Source organism: Vidua chalybeata, chromosome 26 (genome assembly GCF_026979565.1).
Source record: "Vidua chalybeata isolate OUT-0048 chromosome 26, bVidCha1 merged haplotype, whole genome shotgun sequence".
Lineage (NCBI taxonomy): Eukaryota > Metazoa > Chordata > Aves > Passeriformes > Viduidae > Vidua > Vidua chalybeata.
The window spans coordinates 867,424-893,041 of record NC_071555.1 but is presented as its reverse complement, the minus strand read 5'-3'; the positions used below and the strand labels follow the sequence as shown (position 1 = coordinate 893,041).

Genomic DNA, 25,618 nt, shown 5'->3' with positions numbered 1-25,618 from the left:
CCCACTGATTCCCCCCCTTTGGAATGGTCTCTCCCAGCCCTACTGATTCCACCTCCCACAAGGAATGGCCCTTTATTGATCCCCGCATTAGAAATGGTCTCTCCCAGTCGCAGTAATCCCCCCTCCCGCTGCGAATGGTCTGTCCCGCTCCCCCCGCGGCCGGCGATGGTCGCTGCCGGCGCAGCCTCATTCTGAGTTTCCCTTCCGGGGTCAGAGGTGGCGGCGGGCCCGGAAGCGGCGGCCGGCGGGACCCGGACCCGGCACCGGGAGGTACCGGGGGCGCTTCGGGGACACTTGTGGCGGCTCGGGTCCATTCCTGGCCCTGGCCGTGCCGGGCTGCGCGCGGGCTCCGGTGGCTCAGCCTCGCTGGGGCCTCGGTGCCGCTCCCGGGGGCGCCGCCGCCGGTGGGAGCGGGACGGGACCGGGGCTGTCACCGGGAGTCCTGGCCTCAGTCCGGGTTACCGGCACCGGGCCCCACGGCTTCGGGAGGCCTCGGGAAGCCCCGGTCGGGCGCGGCGGGCCCGGGGCACGGCCGGTCCCGTTATGCGGCCGGGGGGCGAGAACCGCCCCGGGCATCCTTCACCGGTGTCACCCCCGGGAACCTGCGGGGAACGGCAGTCGGGACCGGGGGGGCTCCCGGGGGTCCCGGCAGTGCCCTGCCCTCAGTCCCGAGCTCCGGGTACCCGCGGGGGGCTGGCTCCGTGCGGGATCCCGGGCTCTGCCCGCGGCTCCGGGCTGCTGGAGAAGCCCCCGCCGGAGGAAGGGCCGCGCCGGGAGCGGCCCGGGACCGTGTGCTGCGGGGAGGGGCAGCGTGAGGCCCCGGGACCGGCTGTGCCCCGGGGGGCCCAAATCCCGACCGAGTCCAGCCCCAAATCCTGACCCGAGTCCAGCCCCAAATCCCGACCGAAATCCAGCCCCAAATCCCGACCGAGTCCAGCCCCAAATCCTGACCCGAGTCCAGCCCCAAATCCCGACCGAAATCCAGCCCCAAATCCCGACCGAGTCCAGCCCCAAATCCCGACCGAGTCCAGCCCCAAATCCTGACCCGAGTCCAGCCCCAAATCCCGACCGAGTCCAGCCCCAAATCCTGACCCGAGTCCAGCCCCAAATCCCGACCCGAGTCCAGCCCCAAATCCTGACCCGAGTCCAGCCCCAAATCCTGACCCGAGTCCAGCCCCAAATCCTGACTGAAATCCAGCCCCAAATCCCGACCGAGTCCAGCCCCAAATCCAGCCCCAAATCCTGATCAAATCCAGCCCCACATCCCAACCCAAATCCAGCCCAAACCCAGCCCCACATCCAGCCCCACATCCCGACCCAACTCCAGCCCCAGTCCCGCTGTGATCGGTCTCTCCCGACCCCCAGGACCGGGGGGGTCCCACGGGGGCTCCGAGCACTGAAACCCCCAAATGTTGGGCTGGGCTGGGCTGTGCCTCCTGCTGCCTTTGGGACACGGGGAGGAAAGCCCTAAATGTCCCCCCAGATCTTTGGGGAATGAGGGGAAATAGGGGATGCTGCAGGATCCCACAGCTGGCTCTGGGACAACGGAGGCTCTCCGAGTTCCCCTGCAGAGCCAGGGGGGAACAGGCTCTCGGGGGTCTCGGTGTCCCCACAGGGGTCTCGGTGTCCCCACAGGGGTCTCAGTGTCCCCACAGGGGTCTCGGTGTCCCCACAGGGGTCTCAGTGTCCTCCCGGGGATCTCAGTGTCCCCAAAGGGATCTCAGTGTCCCCACAAGGATCTCAATGTCCCCACAGGAGTCTCAGTGTCCCCACGAGGGTGTCAGTGTCCTCCCAGGGGTCTCAGTGTCCCCACAGGGGTCTCAGTGTCCCCACAGGGGTCTCAATGTCCCCACAGGGGTCTCAATGTCCCCACAGGGGTCTCAGTGTCCCCACAGAGATCTCAATGTCCCCACAGGGGTCTCAGTGTCCCCACAGGGGTCTCAGTGTCCCCACAGGGATCTCAATGTCCCCACAGGGGTCTCAGTGTCCCCACAGGGGTCTCAATGTCCCCACAGGGGTCTCAGTGTCCCCACAGAGATCTCAATGTCCCCACAGGGGTCTCAATGTCCCCACAGAGATCTCAGTGTCCCCAAAAGGGTCTCAATGTCCCCACAGGGGTCTCGGTGTCCTCCCGGGGATCCCCATGTCCCCACTTGGCACTGAACCAAACCTTCTCCAGTGCTTTGCTCCGTGTGATCCTCCCCAGCTTTATTTTTTGGATGGATTTGGGGTGTCTGGTTTCATATTGACCTTTTCCTGTTGTTTGCCAGGGTGGCTCAGGCACCCCTTAGTGCTGCAGTGGGGTCTCCATCCCTCACCTGGCAAACCCCACCCTCTGGAATATCCCACAGTGTCCTGGCGTGGCTCAGGGGGCTGCAGGGGTTTTGGGGGTCCCACTGTGGGTGCTCCCCACCCTGGGCTGCATGTCCCGGGAGAGGGGACAGCAGGAATTGTCACATGAGCCCGGGGGAAGTGTGGGAGGAAGGAGAAGTGGTGTCACGGGGTGGGAAAAGCTCCTCAGTGGGAGATGGGTCATTAACGAGGCACGGGGCTAACGAGGGGCTCAGGGAGGGGGTGACAGGGCTGGGACATGCCTTGGCACAGCCCCTGGCACTGTCGCAGTGGCCAGTGTCCTGCTGGAAATGGGCTAACGGGGTTTTGGGGTGCTGGCACTGGGATATGGTGGTGGCACTGAGCTGTGCTGGCACGGGGCTGATGGGGGTTTTTGGGGTGCTGGCACGGGGCTGATGGGGGTTTTTGGGGTGCTGACACTGGGCTGATGGGGTTTTGCTGGGTGTTGGTGCTGAATACTGGATCAGGATTTCACCAGATCCGTGTTAGCTCCTGTTGGGATCCGTGGGATGTGGCATCACCCTTGTCCCTGCAGCTCTGTCACCTCCTAATCCCCAAACTGGGAGGTTTCCCCGGCAAAAATCCTTCCCTAAAATCTCAAATCCCCTATTTTCAAGTCAGAGAAGCCCAGAAGGGTTCCTGGAGTGTCCCCTGGGCTGTGATCTGTCACTTGGGGTGTCCCCCAGGCTGTGATCTGTCTCACAGAATGTCCCCCAGGCTGTGATCTGTCACTCGGGGTGTCCCCCAGGCTGTGATCTGTCTCACAAAATGTCCCCTGGGCTGTGATCTGTCACTCGGGGTGTCCCCTGGGCTGTGATCTGTCACTCGGGGTGTCCCCCAGGCTGTGATCTGTCTCACAAAATGTCCCCTGGGCTGTGATTTGTCACCCAGAGTGGCCCCCAGCAGTGTTTGCCCCTCACTGGGATGGAATCCTGGAATCATTGAGGCTGGAAAAGCCCTCCAAGATTATCAAGCCCAACCCTGAGCCCTGCCAGGTTCAGGGTCGTCATGCACAGTGTCACCCCCAACCCGTGTCCCCAAGTGCCACATCCACACGTTTTTTCACCATTCCAGGAATGACAACTCCACCAACACCCACGCAGCCCCTCCCAAAGCCTGATTGTCCTTTTGGTGAATAAATCCCCCTGATGTCCACCCTGACCCTCCCCTGGCACAGCCTGGGTCCTTTCCCTCTCATCCCATGGCTCATTCCCTGGGAGCAGAGCCCGACCCCCCCCTGACCCCCTCCTTCCCGGGCCTTGGGCTGCCGGAGCGGGATGCGGAGGATGCTGGAATGCATAATGGAGCAGAGCTCAATAATTCATCTGTCACCCAGGAACAGCCACGTTTCTCCACATCCAGCCCCTGCTCCGAGCTCTCAGCTGCCAGAGGGAGCAGCTCCAGTGGAGGGGGGGGCTTGCCTGGGGTTCAAACATTCCTGCTCTGCCCCGCAGTGCGCGTTCTCCCTCGGGAATTGGATGGTTTGGGAGTGGTGTGTGTCCAACACAGCCCAAACCTCCTTGGCGAGGCTGGGATTAATGATGGGTGAGCTGCCCCAGGGTGCTCCAGTGTCCTGCCATGTCCCAACACCCCATTGTGACCCCTCTTGGCATCCCGGGATCGGGTCCCTGGAGCCTCTCCGGGTGATTTTAAAGCGCTGTGAAAGTTGGGGAGGGGCTGCCTAAGTGCAAAGTGCTGTTGGAGGGGAGGAGGAGGCGGCGGCAGCCCTGGCCAGGGGGGATTTATTATTTATCCCTCACAGATGTCCTTAAATTTTGTCACTTCGAGCCGGGCCCGGCGCGCGGAGCGGCTGATCCGAAGTGACAAGGATTCCAGCTCCTTCCCAAGCGCCTCCGAGGGACTGACAGGGATTTGACAGGAGTCCAGCTTTGTTCCCTTTCCAGCCCCAGTGCTCCCGGGGGTGGGATGCAAAAAACCGCTGGCTCAGGGATCCAGACTGCCCCAAATCGGGCTGTGCTCGGCTCCTGCAGGTGCTCCTGGCTGGCTTCACATTCCTTGGGATTTCCACTCCCCACAGATCTGGGCACAGCCTCGTGACCTTTTTCCCTGGACACTGCAGCCTGCTGGGTGTCACGAGTGGGATCTGTGGTGGACAAACCTCAGTGGGACCCCAGCAGGCACAGAACCGCCAAGGCAGGAGCTCACACCACAATCCGGGGGGATTTTTTTGGAGGCAAAACATCCTTGAGCAGGAGGATTTAGCAGGGAAGGAGTTTGTGGCTGTGGCGTTGCCGTGGGTGACTCGGAGGTGGCGGGGCCGGGGCTGACAGATCCCTGGCCCGACCTGTTTTGGGATCCTCGTTCCGTGTTTGTCCCCGGCGTGTCACACTCCCTTCCCACAGGGGCCTCCTTGTGCTGCGCTGACGGAGAGGAAAAATTCCAATACAATGGTTGGCACAGCTGCAGGAAAACAGCCCCGGCCTTCCAACACCTCACTCGTGCTGGGATCGTGTGCCCGGCACTGCCAGGCGGGACCGGGACATGGAGCAGCTCCTTCCCTGCCCCCGGGACACGGAGCAGCTCCTTCCCTTCCCCAGGGACACGGAGCAGCTCCTTCCCTTCCCCAGGGACACGGAGCAGCTCCTTCCCTGCCCCCGGGACACGGAGCAGCTCCTTCCCTTCCCCAGGGACACGGAGCAGCTCCTTCCCTGCTGCCATCCTGCCCCTGGGACACGGAGCAGCTCCTTCCCTGCTCTTGGGAGTTGGAGCAGCTCCTTCCCTGCTCTTGGGAGTTGGAGCAGCTCCTTCCCTGCTCTTGGGAGTTGGAGCAGCTCCTTCCCTGCTCTTGGGAGTTGGAGCAGCTCCTTCCCTGCTCTTGGGAGTTGGAGCAGCTCCTTCCCTGCTCTTGGGAGTTGGAGCAGCTCCTTCCCTGCTGCCTCCCTGCTGCTCTGCCTGGCCCAGTCAGGCCCCAGGCCCAGGGTTCTTTCCTGGCTCTGCAGGCTGGGATCTGTTCCAATGGGATGCCCAGCTCCCGAGGCTTTGCCTTCCCTGCAGAGGGAAGGGTGGGGCGGCTTCATGATTTCAGGGCGTGCTCCCAAAACATCCTCTGACCCCATTTCCCGCGTCCACAGTGTTTCCATGGGGTTTGGGAACCCTTTTTCTTCTTCCACAACATTTTCACGGGGTTTGCAGCTCCTTTCCATGCTGCCACGGCATTGCAGCCCACCCAGTCCCACCCCTGCCATGGCAGGGACACCTTCCACTATCCCAGGTTGCTTCAAGGTCCATCCAGTCTGGCCTTGGACACTTCCAGGGATGGGGCAGCCACAGCTGCTCTGGGCACCCTGTGCCAGGGCCTGAGCACCCTCGCAGGGATGATTTCTCCCCGGGATCTGATGTGCTCCTGGGATTAGCGGGACAGGAGCGGGGGTGTGGCGAGCCCTGAGGGTCCCCTGGTGTGTCCCCGCAGGTGACGCTGCCCTGGTGGCCGATGTCCCCGGAGCCGAGCCCGGAGGATGAGCAAGCCCACGGACCTGCAGCACGACCTGGAACGCAGCCTCCCTGCCATCGCCTCCATCAGCTCCTCCTTCTCCCAGAGCCAGGGCTTCTCCCCGTACTTCCTCTCCCCGGAGAAGAGAAAAGCCATCTCCGATGTGAGGAGAACCTTCTGCCTCTTTGTCACCTTCGACCTGCTCTTCATCTCCCTGTTGTGGATCATCGAGCTGAATGTGAGTTGGAGGAAGCAAACCCGGGAATCTTTGCCCTTTTTAAACTCAGTTCCCTCCCGTTAATTGCTCTGTTCCAGCACTCCTGGGACAGATCTTTGTTTGCTGTTCCCAGCACTGGCCAAGGAGCCGCTGTTCTTTAATATAAACTAAAGTCCAGCTCGTTTCCTGCCCCGGGGCTTTGTCGGGGCTGTCCAGGGTTGTTAACACCTCCCTTTGTTGTGCTGTAACAAGATCCAGGGCCTCTGGAATCACCAAGTTGAGCCAAATTCCCCTGATGCAAAGCTTCTCGCTGGGTTTGCTGCTGCCGTGTTCTCAGAGCATCAGAGGAGCAAGGGAGGATCCTCCAGGGGCTTTGATCCCAAAATTCTGCTGCTAATCTCAGTTTTGGGAAGCTGGAGGTGCTACTCCACCTCCCAAGGGATTGTTGAGGGGGATGTGAGTGGTTTGCTTCACTCACAAGCTGCTGTGTTTGCTCTGTGTTGCAATAACAGAGAAAATCCAGTTTATTTACCTCAGTCCCACCAAGTCCAAATCCCTCCCTGGGCTACATTTTGTTTTTATTTTCCCTGAACCGGCCCTGGCTGGTTTCAGGTACTCCATGTCCTCCCCTGGAGGAGCAGAGATGAACAGATAGACCCTGGGCTCTGGGCTGCATTTATCAGCACTGGATCCTGCTGCTCCCTCAGCAGCTCTTATCTCTGCCCTCCTTATCTCTGGGTGTCTGCACTTAACAGACCGTCCAGGCCAGCAGCTCCTCACCCTGCCCAGAGCCCCCTGCTCCCCACCCCCCTTAGGAAAAACCATCTCCCAGCCAGCATTCCAGCCGTGCCGATGGTGTCCTGCCCGCCCAGTTTGGACCCCAGCCCCCTGCCCTTGTCCCAGTCCTCTCACGGGGAGGTGCTGGAATTCCAAATTCCGGCCCCCAGGAGATAATCCTGGCTCGGTCACCAGGGTGATGCTGAGCGTGGGTCCTGCAGGTAGCCATTAATGAGTGACTAAGTGCTGATATTTGGGCCCCGAGCTGAGATGCTGCATATTTAAAGCCATTAGAGCAGCTTATTTGCCTGGTTATGAAGAGCAACGGTTTGATATCATGACTAATGCCTTTTTTTTTTCTTTTTTTTCTTTTTTTTTTTTAAACCAACCGTTTCCTTCACTGCAAGATAAGCCGAGCAAATTGCCCCTCGTTAAAAGCAAACCGTAATTGTGCAGGCTGGGTGCTCTCAGAGCCAGGGAGATGCCTCAGGTGGTTCATCTGCCTGGTGCACAGCCTGTGTTTAAGCTGAAAACACCCCCCAAAGCTGTCCCTGTGTCTCGTCCTTCCTGCAGCATCCCGTGCAGTCGGGGTGTGGGGATGAGGCTCTCGGTGGCCACTCAGCAAAGCTGGCCCAAGTCCCGTGGCCACAGGTCAGCTGGAGGCACAGCCCAGCTTCACTCTCCACTTTTTGTCCTTTTGTTGTATATTAAGCCCCTTCCCAGACTGGGAGGGATCCCTTCCCAATCCCAGTGGTTGCCTGTGCAGCCCTGGGAGTGCCAGGACACCCCTCTGCCAGGGACTGGCACCCACCAACTCGTTCCTCACAGCCCATCCACCAGAAACACCCCCTCAAAAAGCATCACCCAAAGCTTTCCCTGTGTCTCCTCCTTCCTGCAGCATCCCACGGAGCCACAGAGGGGGGGAAGAGGCTTTTGGTGGCCACTCAGCCAAGCTGGCCTGAGTCCTATGGCCACAGGTCAGCTGGAGGCACAGCCCAGCTTCACCCCCCTCTTTTTGCCTCCCTCTCCCTGGATTTGAAGCCAGAGCCCTGACCCAGAGGGATCCCTTCCCAGTGGCTGCCCTTGGAGTGCCAGGACACCCTGGCTGCCAAGGACTGGCCCGAGATCCACCAGCTGCTGGCTCTGCCAGCTCCCAGCCAGCTGGGCCCTGTCCAAAGCCGTAGCCTAAAGGTGAAGCATTTGTTCCAGTTACCTGAGCCCTCCACTTCCTCACAGACAGCCATTCCAGGCTCCCAGGGTTTATGGTGGCCAGAGGACCAGCGCTGTCAGACCCTGGATTATCTCAGGATGAGCTTTTTCCACACTGCTGTCAGTCCCAGAGAGTGTTTTTGCCTCTGTCAGATTCCCTTGCAGCCCATGGCTCTGCATCCCCCCCTCTCCTCCCTCTTCCCCTTTGCCAGCACGTTTGATCCTGCTGGTTCCCTTCTTCCATCAGATTTCCTGGAGCACTGCTGTGAGCTGTGGGAAGCCAGCTGGAGGGAGAAGGGACCCCTCATGAGGAGGTCCTTAAATCCCCCCAGGGATTCAGTGACCCTGACAGCCCCCACAGGAGGATGTTCAGAGCATTAGTGAAGGTTCCTGAGGAACATTTTTCCTGTGGTTTTCCATTTTTTTTTTCCCAGTCTCCTCCCATTCCTCTGGAATCTGCCACCTGGACGAGGTGGGCAGCAGTGGCAGGTGGCTCCAGGCTGTGAGGAACTGGTGGCACTGGCTGTGCTGAGCCAAGGATTTGGGTGTTGGAAATCACCACCTAAAGGTGTTTAATGTCCCTCCTGCCCCACCCATGCTCCTGGGTGTGAATCCCAGGGGGAAACGTGGTGTGAATCCAGGCAGGAAATGTGCCGTGGGATCCTCGCTGGTGCTGTGCTGGCAGAGGAGCCCACACTGGGCCTGTGGGACCATTTCTGCTCCAGATGCATTCCCTGACCTGGCCATAACCCCGGGCACTGCTTAGCTCCTTCTCCCATCAGTTTCTTATCAGTGCACTCAACAGCTTCCTGCTTCCCTGTCTCCCTCAGACCAAGGTGGGCATCAAGGAGAACCTGAAGGATGAAATCATCAACTACAAATTCAAGACCTCGTTCTTTGATATATTTGTGAGTATCTCAGCCTCCTGCAGGGCTCTGGGGCTCAGTGGGGCCGGGAGGGTCTGGGGTCTCCCCTTGCCCACCTCCTGGTGCAGCCTTGACCCTTCTGTTCCCCGGGAGCTGGCGCCTGTCCCTGCCCTCCCAGCACCTGGCAGAGGGACGAGGGCAGTGAGGCAGAGGGACGAGGGCAGTGACTGGTGTTGCTGGGTGTTTGTTGTTGCAGCTCTTGGCTCTGTTCCGTTTTGTTGTGCTGCTCTTGGGCTACGCCGTCGTCCGCCTGCGCCACTGGTGGGTCATCGCGGTAAGGAGCCACTCCAGCCTTTCCTCTGGGGAGTTTTCCCTCTCCTCCTGGATTTCTCAGGGATCTGAGCTCTGTCCACTCACTTTTCAGGTCACTACACTGGTATCCAGTGCCTTCCTGATTGTCAAGGTCATCCTCTCCGAGGTTGGTTTCCCTGGGCTCACAGGAAGTTGCTTTGTGATTTCTCAGTGCTGTTTTATTCCCTGTTTGGGTCATTCCCTGGGGTTTCTGTTTCTTTCCACACAGCTTCTGACCAAAGGGGCTTTTGGGTATTTACTTCCCATCGTCTCCTTTGTCATTGCTTGGCTGGAGACCTGGTTCCTGGATTTTAAAGTCCTAACTCAGGAAGCAGAAGAGGAACGATGTGAGTATTTTTGCTCCTCTCTGGTAGGAGTTGGACAAATCCAACCAGGCCTGCTCTGGCAGCACCTTGATCTGACATTTCTGGGAAAGGGATCTCCAGGCTGGCTGGGATGGGAAGTGCCTGACTCAGTTCCGTTATGGTCAACAAGTCCCTTCAGGGGAAGAAAATACCAGATTATAAAGAGCATCTTTTAACTGAGGGGAGAAAAACGTGCCAGATTTCCCAATGGCTGGATCCTGCAGCCAGACATGCTGGAGACAGAGCTCAGCTCTGCATGGGAGAAAGTGTTTGGAAGCAGGGAGGCAAATGCCAGGCAGAGTGTTGGACTCCCTGTCCCTGATATCTGTGTTTGGATCTGGCTGGAGCCCTTTCCAGGAGGGCTGCTGGAGTCACAGACACCTTCTGTGGCACGGGGTGAATTATGGGGTGTGAAATTCTGCAGCCTGTGGTCTCTGAGGTCACACTGAGCAGGGATTGGGGCTGACCTAATGCTTCACACATCACTCTGTAACTTCCAGGGTCCTTCTAGGGAGCTGGCCTGCTTTGTCCCTCTCCCAGGAGTCACTGGCTGGGAAGTGGCACCAAACTGAGAGGGGCATTTGTCAGGCGGGGCTCAATCAGAAATGCTCTGACTGGAAAGCACCAGAGGATGTTTGGGTCTTGCAAGGAGGCTTTAAATTGAAAAATGATCAAGTGTTTAATGCCTCTATTGGATTAGGCTCAGGTTCCAAATTGCTTCCAGGGGAAGCTCTTATTTAATTAGATGCTTAATCGCCTTTGGATTATTTGACAGGCAGAAGAGCCCATTGATCTCCGGGGCAGATAAAACATCTCAGACAAAAGATGAAGCAACAGGAGCTGAGGCTGGCTGGTGTCAGTGGGAAAAGACGTGGGGAAATGTGGGAAAAACAAGAGGGTGTTTTGGCAGGGCTGGTGTCCCACAGCCTGCCAGGTGTTAAATCCTTGTTCTCCCATTCCCAGGGTTCCTGGCAGCCCAGGCTGCAGCCTCGAGGCCACTGCTGTACCCCCGAGCCCTCTCTGAGGGACAGTTCTACTCCCCACCCGAGTCCTTCGCAGGTAAGGTCACCTGTGCCATCACCTCTCTTCCCATGCTCATCCCACCATGGAATTCCTCACCTCCATCATCTCTTCCTTGAGCTCTGCCTCGTTATCCCAACCCTTGGCAGAACCTCCAGGCACTGACACTGCAAAACAGGGTCCCCTCTCCCCTCTCTGAGCCTGCCTCTGGGCAGGGGTGGCAGTGCCACACTCTCCACATGACACCTTTTTATCAGAGCTGCCCTCATCCCTGCGAGCCTGGCTGCAGCTCCGTGGGGAACTGGAGCCTTGTGTGGCCTTGGGATTAAATGCTCTGAGCTGTGTGCTTGGAAAATGCTGCCCTGTGGGTGCTCACAGGCGGGTGAGGATAAGGGCTGGTGGCACATCACCACCCTGTGCTGGCACTGGAGAGCTCCTGGCGTGGGAGTGGGGACATCTCAGCTGGATTGTCCTGGTGTAGCTGACACCTGGGGTGAGCTCAGCTCTCCAGAGCAGTTGTCCCAGTGTGGCTGACACTTGGGACAAGCCCAGCCCTCTGAACACTTTTCCCAGTGTAGCTGACACCCAGGACAAGCCCAGCCCTCTGGAACACTTTTCCTGATGTAGCTGACACCCGGGATGGGCCCAGCCCTCTGGAACACTTTTCCCAGTGTAGCTGACACCCGGGATGAGCCCAGCCCTCTGGAACACTTTTCCTGATGTAGCTGACACCCGGGATGGGCCCAGCCCTCTGGAACACTTTTCCCAGTGTAGCTGACACCCGGGATGAGCCCAGCCCTCTGGAACACTTTTCCCAGTGTAGCTGACACCCGGGATGGGCCCAGCTCTCTGGAGCAGTTGTCCCAGTGTAGCTGACACAGGGATGAGCTCAGCCCTCTGGAATAGCTGTCCCAGTGTAGCTGACACCCAGGATGAGCCCAGTTCTCCAGAGCAGTTTTTCCAGTGTAGCTGACACCCGGGATGAGCTCAGCCCTCTGGAACACTGTTCCTGGTACAACTGACAGCCAGGATGAGCTCAGCCCTCTGGAGAGCCAAGCAGGTGTTCAGGGAGACAGGGAGCCATCCTCACTGAGAGCCCTTCCTGCTGGGTGAGGGACAGGGATCAGACCTTGTCCCCCACGAGAAGGGAGGGAGGTGGTTCCAGTGGGGTGTTCATTAACTGTGAGTTAATTGGTGCTTCCCCGTAGGCTCAGACAACGAGTCTGATGAGGAAGGTGTGGGGAGGAAGGCCTTGACAACTCAGGTAAACAGAGCCTGGCCCTGCCCTCAGCTCCAGCTGATCTGGGGCTTTGGGAGTCTCCCCAGTCTTGTGGTCCCATCAGGTCCTGCTGCCCCCCCATTCCAGGCCCCTCAGCTCTGGGGACGTGTGGCTGAGCCCTCGCTGTGCCTCGGGACCGGTGGCATCGCAGCCACTGCAGGAGGGGTCATCTGAGCCCCCCAGCTTTATCCCACTTCCCCAGGGCTGTGTGCTCTTCCCTGCAGCATCCCACAAGGATGTGTTCTGCCTCTGCTCCTGCCTGTGCCTTTCCCTTCCCCCTTCCATCCCTGGTCCTTTGGTCACATTCTGGGATGGGCATCACCTCACTTGTCCCCGTGGCTTGAGAGGTGACCCTTGACCTCCCCAAAACCTGGCTGGGCACAGGCTTTGTGCCCTTTTCCAAGAGACCCTGCTCCTGTTCAGCCCCAGTTCTGGCTCCTTCAGGAAGGAAGCTGCACATCCCAGAGCCCTTTGCCTGCTGGAAACCTTCCTGCTAAGGCAGGAGCCATCGGGAGCAGCTGGTGTGTGGATGCAAGCCAGGGCGAGGAGCGTGACTTGGAGCTCCAAAATGAGGCCTCTGTGACCCAAATTAAGAGATTTCTGATCCCCTTTCCCTCTGCCAGCCCGGGGAGGGGGGAGCAGCCTCACACACACTCCTCGAGCTTCCTGCACGCCCAGCTAATGAAATCCTCCCTTCTTGCCCAGGAAAAGGAGTATGTCCGACAAGGCAAAGAGGCCATGGAGGTTGTGGACCAAATCCTCGCCCAGGAGGAGAACTGGAAGTTCGAGAAAAACAATGCAAGTGTGGTTTTTCCTCCCCAGCTGGCAGAGGGCATGGATGGCTTAGCAAAAACCGGGACAAACGAGGCTTTGGAAACCTCCTTGCGCCATGAAAAATTAACAAGCGTTACAATTACCTGATTGAATTAGGAATCTATTCCAGTTCAGTTAAATGTAAAACCCCCTCTTATTTAATTAGATGTTTAATTGCTTTGCAGTTTGACAGGAGAGAGCCCTTCCCTCCTCCTTCTGTCCGGAGGGTGGGCAGGGGCGGCTGGCTCACCTTTGGGATGCAGAGCCACGGGCAGGAGCAGGGGAATGCTGGTCCCACAGCTCCAGCCCTGCCCTTGCTCCATGGCCAGGTGCCTTTGAGCCTGCTGGGAGCCCAAACTGGAGTCTTGGCCCATGTTGGGCACTAACTGCTCTTCCCACCCCCAAAGGTGCTGCTGTCCCCCTTCCCCAGCACCTGGGGTGTAAATTTGGGATGTGGCTCTGCCTACTCCAGACTTTTCTGGGGTGCACAGAGCTCTTTTTTCTCTCTGAAGAGTGGAGAGAAAGAGGAGGGGTTTGCTCCCCAAACCCAACCTTGTTCCACAAGGTTCAAACACGACTGGGGGGGGGTGTGAATCCTGCAAACTGCTGTCTCATCTGCTGTTTCAAATTCCCCTGTCAAGTGATCCTTTGTCTGATGCCAAACTAGCTGGGCAGATTGTTTTCTTTTTCCAAAGGGGGATGGATTTAAATAGACTAATCAGAGTTTAACACAAGGCTAACGATGAAAGGTTTTCATCTGCCCATCCCCAGCCCCTCAGGGGAGGCTCCTCTCAGCTGTAGGTAACACCAGCAGCGCTGGCAGCGAACCCCTTTTGCACCCCGGTGCTGCTACAAAGAGAATGTGACCTTGACGTGGGGTTTGCAGCCTGGCACGGGGCGGATTCTTTTTCTGTCTCATCCCTGCTGCCTCTCTGGATATTGTTTTGTTGATGGAAATGTAGGCATGGCCAACTGAAATGTGCTCGGGGCGGTTTCTGTGCTGAGGTCGCTGCCTGGTGTGGGGGGCAGGGGGTGGTTGGGGGCTGCAGGGGGTGACAGGAGCCTCAGAGTTCTAGCAAACTCCCCCCTAAGTAGAAACAATCCCTTTTACTGATAAAAACACAACTTTCTCATCTCTTGCACAGGACTTTGGTGATGTTGTTTACACTTTTGAAATCCCTTTCCACGGCAAGACCTTTATTTTAAAGGTAAGAACATCCTTGGGCCGATTCCTTGGTCTCTTTGGCACGGGGGAAGAGCCACGGCTCAGCTTTCAGCACGGGTCAGGCTGCAGAACACGCTCCCTGTGCTCGAGGCAGATGAACAGCACTAGGGAATCTCTCCAGGAAAACCCCTTGGCCGGCAGACAAGCTCCCCAGTAAATATCCAAGGCCCCGGACTCCGCTGGTAGAGTCGGGAGCAGGTGACTGCAAGACTCGCTTCCAACCCCAGCATCTCGGACTAATCTGACCAAGGAGGCTAATTGGAACTAATTGCCAGCAAGGCCAGGGCTGAGCGTGCGTCTGCTGCTGCCTGGCACCGGGCAGAGCAGCTCGGAAGTGCCTTGCTCCGTGCCCTCTCCCAAGCTGGAGTGCCTTGGCTGGGAACCACGCTTTAATGAAGCGTTGGTGCTGCCGTGGCTTTTCTTTGTTCCAGTGCATATGTTGCCTCGCTGGCAGGAGCTGCCAGTGGAGCAGCTCTGTGTTCACCAGCAAAAGCTGGATGGTCCCACTTTACTGCATTAACCGTTTGCCCCCGAAGATCCCCGCTCCCGTGGGGACTGGGGGGGAATGGAATGGATGCCGTGTGTGCTGGAGCTTGGAATGGCTTGGGGAAAAAAAAAAAAAAAAAGAACAAAACAGTCAAAAATGCAACTTCCCAAAGCAATGGTGCACGGGGAACTGCTGAGGGTGGGAGAGGGGCAGACAGACAGGCAGAGCTCAGTGACTCCCAAATCCTGAGGTCTCTGTGAACCCCCTGACCCCACGGGTGCTCCCCAGACCCCTGGGAGCACGGGGACAGAGGGGTGACAGCCCTGGCTTTGCATGCAGGGGAGCCAGGCTGGCCTCACCCCTCCCCTCACCTGCGTTCCCACTTGTCCTTTGTGTTTTACCCTGTTTTCCTTAAAAATAATCCCCCCCAAGGGGAGCAGAGGGGCTGGCTGACTGCTCTGGCTCTGTCCTCAGGCTTTCCTGCAGTGCTCCCCTGAAATGGTTTACCAGGAGGTGATTCTGCAGCCCGAGAAGATGATCCTGTGGAACAGAACAGTGGCAGCTTGCCAGGTGAGCGTGCTGGACAAAGATGGCTTAATCACAGGAGCTCCTTGGAGCGGAGAGCTGGAGCTTCCCCGTCCAACACAGGCTGCTGGCGGGGCTGCAGCCGAGCTGGATCCCAGGCACCGAGGCGTTAAATCTCCGCCGCTCATCCGTGCGCTCCGCGCGCTCCGCGGCAGCCGGCTGCGCGCCTGTGCCCGGCCAAGAGCCCGAGAGGTGGGCAGGGACAGGGGCCAGGGCTGAGCCACACCTGCCTCTGCCTGGTGGGGGGCTCAGAGCCTTGTGGAGGGGAGCTGGAGGTGACACCTGTGCCTCCCAAAAACTCGGGCACGGTGTTTTTCACAGCACCCACGCACGCGCTGCTCGTCACCCTCCGCCCCAAAAGATCCTCTGGTCTGATCCCCATGCTGATTTGGGGGAGGGGTTGTATCCTCTTGGCACGTGCAGGCTTGGAGGCACAATCTGAGCAAGTTTCCTTTCTTTTGATTTATTATTTCCCCTGCCCTCCCCCAGATCTTGCAGCGGGTTGAGGACAACACGATCGTCTCGTACGACGTGGCGGCCGGAGCTGCCGGCGGGGTGGTGTCCCCAAGGTCAGTTCATCCCACACTGCCCCTAAACACCCCCCAAACCACGGGGAGACCCCTCAGGGGCACTGGGAATGCTCTGAGCTGCTGGTGTCGCCGTGCTTGGGCTGCTTGGCTATGCAGGCAATGCTCCCAAGGGCGAGCAGCTCCTGAAATCTCCTCCAGACACTCCTGGCAGGATTCTCAAAGCTCCAAACCTCCTTCAGTCAGGCTCCCAGATACCAGTTCCTGGCTGTGCCTCCCTGTGTTGACACAGCCCTGCCACGGCCTCTCCCAGCAGCCCTAAGAGCAGGATCTGCCCCCTCCACGTCCCAGGTGTGTTTCTAAGCCCTTTCTTTGCGCAGGGATTTCGTGAACGTGCGTCGGATCGAGAGGAGGAGAGACAGGTACGTTTCCTCAGGGATGTCGACCACGCACAGCCTGAAGCCTCCGCTCTCCAAGTACGTCAGGTGAGAGGCAGGTGCTGTTTTTTCAGCTGGGATCACGCACTTCTCCAGAGCCTCAAGGCAAAGAGCCACTTAACTGCAAGCCCTGCTGCCTTCCTGGCAGGATTTGCAGGAAGCTGAGCTATTTGTGGAGCTGAACCTCGCTTCCCTTGTTCGTCTCCCTTTGTTCAAGAGACTCTCTGTGCTGTCAGCGGTGCTGGGGCGTTTTCCAGCTCAGGGGAGTGGAGGTGCTGACCAGTAAGAGCACGAACCCCATCCCAGTCCCACATCCTGTTTATGTCACAGTTAATTCCCAAACAGGGATTTCTGAGGGGCAGTAAACAGCTGGCTGTGGCTCCGAGCCTCTCACATGCCTTTTGCTGCTCGTAAACTGCTCACTCACCGAATTTGAGGCATTGAGGGATGAAACGAGGATGGACCAGCTCCCAAAATCTCAGCAGGGCTTTGGCCTCTCCCCTTTCGAAGGGACAGGCTGGTGATGGATCCCAGCGGGGTTGGGCTCATCAGACAAGGACTCCTTGTTCCTGCCAGGGCCCAGCTGTGCCGCTGCGCGCTCCGACTTTGCTTTTCTCAATAATCTGGTTAAAGTAATTGACATTTTATCTCAGAGCCGTTGGAGCTGCCTCAGTTTATTTAGGAACTGGGGACTTCAGGGCCTGGAAAAATCCTTTAATGAACGCACACAGCAAAAATAGCGTGTTCTGAGGAGGGAAGGGAAATCTGTATTTGGGCTGTGTGTGCACAGCTCCTGTCTCAGAGACAGATCAGATGGTGCCAGGAAGATCTGGGGGCTGGAGTGACAACTGCCAAGCCTGTCCTGAGCACACAGAGCTTCCTGGGACCTCTTGTTTGCTCCCAGGGCTGTGCCTGGGAAAGCTTCCCGTGGGGAACAGCTGGCACGATGCAGAGGCAGAGCTGCTGCTCCACCGGCAGCCCTGGCACCGGCGCTGCCAAGGCACCTGTGGGAAAGCTGCCCTGCCGTGCTGGCTCGTGTACCTGGAGCCAAGGCACACACCTTCCCAGGCTCCCAGCATCTGCTCCTGCCCCCCTGGGCTCTGGCCTTTGCTGCCAGGCTCAGCTCCATGCGGTGCAGCCACAGAGAATCCCAGCCAGAATTCCAGCCTGGCTCTGCCTGACCCTCTTGGCTTTCCTCCACAGGGGTGAGAATGGTCCGGGAGGATTCATCGTCCTGAAATGTCCCAGCAATGCCAAGGTCTGCACCTTCATCTGGATTCTCAACACGGATCTGAAGGTAAAGCCAGTTCCTGGGTGAGGCAGCTGCATCCCGTCCCCAGCACAGCTCTCCCCTCTGCCCTGGGATCCAGCAGCCCAAGGCCCTGCTCCAGCATCCCAGCAGCCGGAGAAGTGGCCCCTTAGCAAGCACTGCCCTGAAGGGACTCAGATTTGGCAAGTGGGGGTTAAACTACTCCAAAATCCCCCTCCTTTCCCGGTGGGAGTTTGGGAAGTTACCTGGAAGCTCTTCCTTATTTAAGGTCTCACTTAGGGGTGTCACCTCTGAGTGCAGGACTGGGGCAGAGGAGGTTTTAATCCTCCTTGGTGACCAAAACCACTTGGAGGCATGGGAAGTCCCGGGAACACTCCAGAGGGGCAATTCCCTGCTCCAGAACCTCCTGGCACGACCACAACCACCCAAAATCCACCCCCGGGGGAGCGAGCCGCCCCGGCTCCGGAGCTGTGTGTGGAGCTGCGTGTCCTTGCCGGTGTCCCGGACAAAAGGCAGCGCACGGAGGGACGGGAGTGGGAGCGGGAGCGGGGCTGGCCCCGTTCCTTCCTCCGCCGAAGGTTGACGTGGTAACGGCGCTGCCGCAGCAGCACAAAGGCTCCATTCATCCCTCGGCTGTGCTGCAGCGCTGCGGCCCCCTCCTCTCCCCTCCCCTCCCCTCCCCTCCCACGGCCCCCTCCCCTCCCCCAGAGCCCCTGCCTGCCTTGCCAAACGCTTCGGGAAAGGTTTGGGAAGCGCCGAGAGCAGGACGGAGCAGAGCGTGCCCACCCTGTTGTGCCAGGGATGCGTTTTCCTCCCTTGGAGGAGGAAATCCTCCCATCGCGGGCAGGTTTTTGGGGAGGGGGGAGTAACAAACCCCCCCCCCCGTGGTGGGGCTCGGAAAGAAAAGAGGTTTCCTTGTCCTTGTGCTTCCCGGGCCGAGCGCTCCCGGCACCGCCTCCGCCGTGGAAGGAATGCCGAGCTATTAATAACCCCCAACTGCTCCCACCGCCTTCCCTGGGGGCTCTGCCAGCGCCCAGACCCCTCCGCAGCTCCTCGCTCTTCCCTTCGGCCCTGGGCGAGTATTTATAGCCCGTGGCTCATCCCTTCCTGCTCCTCGGGGGAGGGAGGATCCCGCACGTGTGTTTGTTTGCATCGGGAAGCGGCTGAAATGGCCCCTGGAACAGCGGCCTCGCACTTTTCCGGCCCCCGTGTCCGAGGGAAAACCCCCTCCAGGAAAAGATCTGTGCTGGACCACCCCAGTCCCAGGGGAGGAGAGTGGCCTGTGCCCGCCTGACCCTCGGGGTAGTTGGCCACTCATCCCTCCGTGCCCCTGGAGCAGTTCCCAGCCCTGCCTCAGCTCCCTCCCCCCCAGAGCCGAGGATTATTATTTTTTCATGGATCTCCCACCACGGAGCCGGGGCCGAGGCGGTGGGGGGTGAGTCGTGCAGGGCTTTTTTAGAGAAATCCAACCACATTGCAGTTCCTCCCCCGGATTGAAGCTCCCTGAGAGCCGCAGCTCCGCGCAGCGGTGCTGCTGCATCCCTGGATCCCTCTGGGGTGGGACAGGATGGGATGGGATGGGGCAGAGCCCAGCCCCAAACCTCATTCATGGCTCCTGCATCCCTGGATCCCTCTGGGATGGGACAGGATGGGGGCAGAGCCCAGCCCCAAACCTCATTCATGGCTCCTGCATCCCTGGGATGGGATGGGATGGGATGGGATGGGATGGGATGGGATGGGATGGGATGGGATGGGATGGGATGGGATGGGGGACAGCCCCCAGCCCAGCCCTCACCATTGTTCCTGGAGCCCTCCAGGGCAGGTTGGGTGCAGCCCCCAGCCCCAAATCCCCACGACCCTGGAACACCCTGGAGTGGGACGGGACCAACCCCCAGCCCTCGTTCATGGCTCCGTGTCCCTGCAACCCTCCGGAGTGGGATGGGGACAGCCCGTGTATCCCTGTCCCTGGAGCCTCCCAGGGTGGGATGGGGGCAGCTCCAAATCGTCCCTCATGACCCCGTGTCCCTGTCCTGTGTCCCCAGGGTCGCCTGCCCCGGTACCTGATCCACCAGAGCCTGGCTGCCACCATGTTCGAGTTCGCCTTCCACCTGCGCCAGCGCGTGGCCGAGCTCTGCTCCAAGCCCTGAGGACATTCCAGTGCCCTCTGTGCTCCGTGGGGATGGGGACAGGACCCTGCACCCCGCCAGGGAGGGGGTCCCCCCACTACCAGCCATGGGCTGAGGCCAGGGGGGCTCAGCCCCTCCTCCCACCACGGTTGCCCCCGATGATTGGGGCCCTGGACCTGACTGTTCCGTGCCAAATCCCTGCCCTGCCCTCCCCGGGGGCTGGGCCGGCCCCCCCTCCCCACAGAGGGGCTGGGGGCTCAGCTGGCACCCCCAGATTGCTGTCGCTGCGCCCCAGTTCCGCGAGGAAGAGGGGACGGAGGTGGTGGCCATGACAGTGAGGACTCAGCTGAGCCCTGTGCCAGGCTCTGCCCTTCCACCAGCGGGTGAAGGCACAATTTGTGACCCCCCCCCCCCCCCCCCACCCCGGGGACAGCACTGGGGACCCCCAAACCTCCCCTTGGCGCTGGCCGAGCCCCTTCCTTCCCAAACGCGCAGCTCCCGGCGGGGCCAGCGCGGGATTTGCCTTAAGCAGAGACTTGGATCCTTTTTGGGGGTGCGGGGGGGGGGGGTGTTGGGGGTGGGGGTGCGGGGGCGACCGCGGTTTCTCTACCTGAGAGCGCCGTGTGCTGCTCTAAAAACAGCAGCAGCAGCAGCAGCAGCAGCAGCGCGGGGCCGCCCGCACGCGGGGGCTGCGCCGCGAGAGGGGGGCACCCGCAGCCCCCCCCCCCCCCATCCCGGGCTCTCTGCACCCCCCGAGGGTCTGGGGGGGGCTCCCCCAAAATCTGTGGGGGCTGAATTAAAGCCTTGCACTGTTTGCAGCTCCGTGTCACCTTTGTCACCCAGTGTGGCCTTTGTCACCCAGTGAATGGAGGGGGTGCGGGCAGATGTGGGGCTGGGGTCACCCTGAAGACCCCCCCCTAGTGCTAAGGGGTGGGGTCTCCGGGCTCCCTGGGCCACTGGCCGTGGGTGGCACTGGCTGTGGGTGGCACTGACCCCCACCCTGGAGCATTTCTGTCTGCGCCAGCTGTCCCCAGTGCCCCTCTACCCCTGGGTTCATCCCCTGGGGTGGGACCCCCATGCCTGGGGGCAGCTCTGGGGGGGCTGTCACCAGCCACGTCCTCTCTTCACTGGCCACATCCTCTCTGTCACCAGCCACGTCCACATGAGCCCTGGATCACTGGCACCCGACTGTTGGCCCTACAAATACCCATTTGGGGGTCCCTAGAGCCCCAAACCCCTGTGCTGGGCTGGGGGGACGCGCTGGGAGGGACCCCAGTGTCCCTCTGAGGTCGGCTGTGGGTGGCACCGGGATGGCACAGAGGTGGCACGTGGCACCTCAGCGCTGTGGGGGGGGACGACAGGGAAAGGCCAGACGTGCCCTGGGCAGGTGCCAGGGCGGGTCCTGCCGGTGCCATCACGTTGCTGGCAGGGTCTGCCCCGCGTCCCCAAGGCGGGAAGGGGAGGGGACACACCCGTGGGTGCCACACACGTGTCCGAGGTGCCACCGCCCCCGCTCGCCCCCCTTGGCAGCGCTCGGTGCCAGCGGCGCGTCCCAAAATAGCCCCAGCGGGGCCATAAAAGCCGGGCGGGCACGGGAGGGGGGAGGAAAGCGGCACCATGGTGGGCCCTGGCGTGGTGGGGGGCTCCAGGGGGCTGCTCTCGGCCCGCCTGGGCTGCCGTGTCCAAGAGGAGGACGTGGGCAGGAGAGAGACCTTCAGCGCCGAGTGGCTGGACCTGGAGCTCAGCTCCCGGCCCGAGGACGGGTGAGGGGCACGGCCAGAGGGGTGCCAGGGGTGCCAGGGGCACCGGGGACACGGGGGGGGGGCACTGGGTGCTGGAGGATTTGGGGGCTTTTTGTGGGGATTGGGGTTGTGGGGGTTCTGAAATGTGGGGTTTCCATGGGGTTGTGGGGGGCTCCGAGTGTCTCAAATTGTGGGGTCTCCGTAGGGTTTTGAGGTGCTCCAAGGGTCCCAAAAGATGGGGTTTCCATGGGGTTGTGGGTTGGTTCCAAAATTAGGGGTTTCCATGGGGGTTTGGGGCTGTAGGAGACTCCAAGGGTGCTGATGGGGTTTTGGGCAGCCCAAGGGTCCCAAACTTGGGTGTTTCCATGGGGTCTTTGGGCACCAAATTATGAGGTGTCCAGGGGGTCTTGGGGCGTTGGGGGTTTCTGAGGGTCCCTGCGGGGTCAGGGAAGCTCCAGGGAGGTGGTGGGGAGTATCCAAGAGGGATTGGGAACATCTCAGGGGTTCCTGTGAGGAAATGGGGGTCTTTATGGGGCTGGGGGAGGCCGAGATTCCACAAGGGGCCAGGAGAATGCGAGGGTCTCCAGGGGCTCCCATGGGGCTGAGCAGGTCTATGGGACATTGGCGTGGGGGGTCTCCCATGAAGTGAGACGGGACATGGGGGTCTCCAGGGGTCCTGGCGGGGTGGGGTGACCCCAAAGGGTCAGAGCAGGAGGGGAGGGTCTCGCTCGCACCCCCACGAGTGCCCCGTGCCCAGGTGGTGCCGGCGGGAGGTGGACACGCAGCGCCGGGAGACGCTGGAGCAGCGCGGGGCCGTGCGGGTGCTGGAGCAGCGCTCGCCCTGGGGGCTGCTGCGGGTGGGGGTCCTGGGGCAGCCCCTGGCCCAGCACCTCCTGCCCTACGCCCGCACCTTCCCCGTGCCCCTCTTCGCCCCCTCGGACCTCCGCGGTGCCAAGGGGGGGATTCCCCGCACCCTCTCCCGCTCCCTCTCCCACGAAGCCCAGCGGGGCTGAGCGTGGCAGAGGGGCCGGGGGAAGGTCGGGGGGGGGCAGGAGGGTGATGTTGGGGGGCTGGGGGGACCCACACGCCTGGGTCTGCTCAGCCGCCCCGAAGAGGCAGCACAGGAAGGCGGGGGCAGGTGGGGGTGGGCTCCCATTCACCTGGGACCCCACCCCGCTGTGGGCGTCGTGGAGGCCGGTGGGGATGAGGACCCCGCGGGTCGGGGGGCTCCCGCCCTTAGCGGGGCTCCCGGCAGCTCCGGCGTGACTCAGTTTCCCTGGCGAAAAGAAGGGAATGCGAGGATGAGGAGCGCTGAAACCCGCCCGGGGCTGGAGGGCGCCCTGGGGGGGCTGGAGGGGGTGGGGGGCTTTGTACGGCAATAAAACGCCTACCTTGGCACCTCAGCGTCTTTCTGGGGGGGTACGAGGCTGGGGGGCAAGATTTAGGGGGAGAGGGACTGTGTGTGGGATGGGGGAATGGGGGCACATGGGGAAACTGAGGCACAGCAGCTGGAGGGACCCGGTGTCTTATGCGACTGGGGGGGGGGGGCTTGTGCTTATATAACCCCCCCCGCATCGCCCACCCGGTGCCAGGTTCTGCAGCACCCAGATTAGCTGTTCCCACTCTGGATCCCGCTGTCCCTGGGCCCTCGCCAGGCCCTGTCCCCTCCCCGTGCCCGGCCCCATCCCGGTCCTTCCTCCCAGGAGCCGCCTGCCCCTCACCTTCATCCCCCTACGGCTCGGGCACAGGCAGGATTTGGGTTCTTACAACCCCCCAGCCCCACCAGTGGGAACCACCCTGCTCCTTATCCCGGGGTGCTGGGAGCACTGGGAGCACTGGGAGCACTGGGAGCTGGCAGAGGTGGTGCTGGCTCCTGCCAGAGCTGGGCTCAGCTCACAGGTGATGGAGAGCTCAGCTGGGCCCCATCCCAATCCCTTCCCATCCCCATCCCAAACCCCACATCATTCCAATGCTTTCCCATCCCCATCCCAATCCCAATCCTCTCCTCGTTCTAATCCCTTCCCATTCTCATCCCCATCCCATTCCACCCAAATCCCTCCAAATTTCCATCCCCATCCCGTTCCAATCCTTTTCCACCCCCATTCCACACCATTCCTGTCCCACCCCATTTTTGCCCCTCTCCCAGTCCCTCTCCATCCTCATCCCATGGGACACTCATGAGCCGGGGCAGCACAGAGAGGTCCCAGCCACATCTCGGGGTGGGGGGACAAAATCTCCCAGGCCCAGGGACAGGATTCCTGGATCCCCGGAGCCCGGGAAGAGCGGTGGAGCCGTTATCAGCTCCGGGATGGATCCGGCCGCGGCCCCGGGGCGCTGCGCTAACCGGGTTAGGCGGGATGGATGATGGATGCAGGGATGCGGGGTGGATGGATGGGGCCGTCGCGGCTCCCCGCGGCCCCCCCGGGCCGGGCAGGGATAAAAGGCGGCGGCGGGGCCGGAGCCGCAGCCCCTCGCCATGAGCAGCCCGGCCGCGCTCCGCGAGGGCTACGAGCACTTCGACCCCCGCGCGTACCTGCGCAACAATTACCTCCCTCCCCGCGCCGACTTCTCCTCCGAGGAGTTCGTGGTGCCCTGGAAGCTGCGATGCCTGGCCGAGACCTTCGCCAGCGGTGAGAGGAAGGCGGCAGGGACCCCCAGTGGGGTGGGGAAACTGAGGCACGGAGCACCCGGGGGCAGCTCCTCTGCTCCTCCCTGGCTTTCCCGGTCCCCTGATTGTTGTGAGGATTCCCCCTCACCCCCCACATGTCCTGTCCCCTCCCAGGTGAGATCCGAGGGCAGACGTTGATCGATGTGGGCTCGGGCCCCACCATCTACCAACTGCTGAGCGCCTGCGACCACTTCGAGGAGATCGTGGCCACCGATTACCTGGCGGTGAACCGGGAGGAGCTGGGCCGGTGGGCGCGGGGCGAGCCCGGAGCCTTCGACTGGAGCCCCTTCATCCAGCACGTCTGCAAGATCGAGGGGCGCGGGTAGGGGGGCCGGGGGGGCGCGGGGGGGGGGGGCCGCGGGAGCCCAGGAGGAGGGGGATGGTGGGGTGGTCCCTTCTGGATTGTGTCCCCAAAATCCACGGGATCATAGATCCGGGTCTGCACGGATCCTGGGCTGATCCTTGTAGGACAATGCCCCTGAATCCCATGGGATCACAGCCACATTTTCCCACAAATGCTGAGGTGATCCCTACAGGACCACGTCACCAAAATCCCATGGCATCTCAGCCCCACATCCTCACAGCCACTGTTCCCAAATCCCATGGGTTCACGGCCCCATGTCCCTGCAGGATCCCAGCCTCACATATCCATGGAATCCTGTCTCTGTGCCTGTGGATGAAGGGCTGATCCCCACAGGAGCCTGTCCCTGTGGGTGCCCAGTTGATCCTGTTCCCAAATCCCCGTGGCTCTTGGGTCAATCCCTCCTGGATCCCATCCCCACATCCCTGCAGCTGCTGGGTTGGTCCCCAGGAGATCCTGTCCCTTTGTCCCTGTGCATGTTGGGTTTGCCCTGGTGTAATCCTCCTCCTGGTAGGTTCTGGAATGGGCGTCCCACCCCACATCCCTGCAGGATCCTGTCCCCACATCCCTGTGTGTCCCAGGTCAATGCCCACCCAATCCCTACTTCCCTGCACAATCCCACCCCATATCCCTGCAGAATTCCATCCTCACCTCCCTTTGCTTTGTCCCATCCCCACATCCCTGTGTGTGCCAAATCGATCCCATCCCCACACTCCCCTGAGTGCCAGGTTGATCCCATCTCCTTATCCCCGTGAATACTGGATTTATCCCATCCCCACACCCCCGTGGACACTGGATCAATCCCATCCCCACACCCCCGTGGATGCTGGATCGATCCCGCCCCCACATCCCTGCCTTTTCCGGGTCAATCCCCTCCCCACATCCCCCAGGCCCATTCCCACTCCCCACCTCCCCTCTCCCCCGTTCCCCCCGCTCCTCAGGGAGCCGTGGCAGGACAAGGAGCGGCGTCTCCGCGAGCGTCTCCGCCGGATCCTGCCCATCGACGTGCACCGCCCGGAGCCGCTGGGAGCCCCGCTGCGCCCCCCGGCCGACGCGCTGCTCTCCGCCTTCTGCCTGGAGGCCGTGAGCCCCGACCGCGCCGCCTTCGTGCGGGCACTGGCCCACGTGGGCAACCTGCTGCGCCCGGGGGGCCACGCGCTGCTGCTGGGAGCCCTGGGCGAGTCCTTCTACCTGGCGGGCCCCGCTCGCCTGCCCGTGGTGCCGCTGCAGGAAGCGGACGTGCGGGAGGCGCTGGCGGCCGCGGGTTTCGCGCTGCGGGAGCTGCGGAGTTACGCGATGCCCCCCGCGCTCCGCACCGGCGTGGACGATGTGGACGGAGTGTTCTTCGCCCACGCGCAGAAACCGCTGGAAGCCTGAAGGGAATCCCCGGGAAATCCCCCCCCGCCCTGCCCGGCGGGGTGAGGGCTGGAATCGGCTCCAGCTCGCGGGACGGTGACAATAAAGGCTGAGGTCGTGGCAGAGGATGGAGA

General features: G+C 61.1%; 3 protein-coding genes across 3 annotated transcripts; all 3 read left to right on the top strand.

The window, feature by feature from the left end:
- Window positions 1-173: 173 nt before the first annotated feature.
- STARD3 (StAR related lipid transfer domain containing 3) lies at window positions 174-20,186 on the top strand. The gene is made up of 15 exons (XM_053965268.1): window positions 174-270; window positions 5,783-6,041; window positions 8,837-8,914; window positions 9,129-9,206; window positions 9,297-9,350; window positions 9,453-9,570; window positions 10,552-10,647; window positions 11,817-11,872; window positions 12,593-12,685; window positions 13,846-13,908; window positions 14,887-14,982; window positions 15,487-15,566; window positions 15,905-16,009; window positions 17,165-17,258; window positions 19,274-20,186. Exons 2-15 carry the CDS (start codon window positions 5,829-5,831, stop codon window positions 19,376-19,378), a joined length of 1,329 nt encoding a protein of 442 aa, XP_053821243.1. The 5' UTR covers window positions 174-270; window positions 5,783-5,828; the 3' UTR covers window positions 19,379-20,186.
- A 788-nt stretch (window positions 20,187-20,974) lies between these two features.
- TCAP (titin-cap) lies at window positions 20,975-22,443 on the top strand. Its single transcript, XM_053965310.1, has 2 exons — window positions 20,975-21,120; window positions 21,857-22,443. The coding sequence occupies exons 1-2, from the start codon at window positions 20,975-20,977 to the stop codon at window positions 22,110-22,112; spliced, it is 402 nt and encodes a 133-aa protein (XP_053821285.1). The 3' UTR covers window positions 22,113-22,443.
- Window positions 22,444-23,531: 1,088 nt separating this feature from the next.
- Window positions 23,532-25,607, top strand: PNMT (phenylethanolamine N-methyltransferase). Its single transcript, XM_053965269.1, has 3 exons — window positions 23,532-23,729; window positions 23,882-24,089; window positions 25,070-25,607. The coding sequence occupies exons 1-3, from the start codon at window positions 23,576-23,578 to the stop codon at window positions 25,503-25,505; spliced, it is 798 nt and encodes a 265-aa protein (XP_053821244.1). The 5' UTR covers window positions 23,532-23,575; the 3' UTR covers window positions 25,506-25,607.
- Window positions 25,608-25,618: the final 11 nt, after the last annotated feature.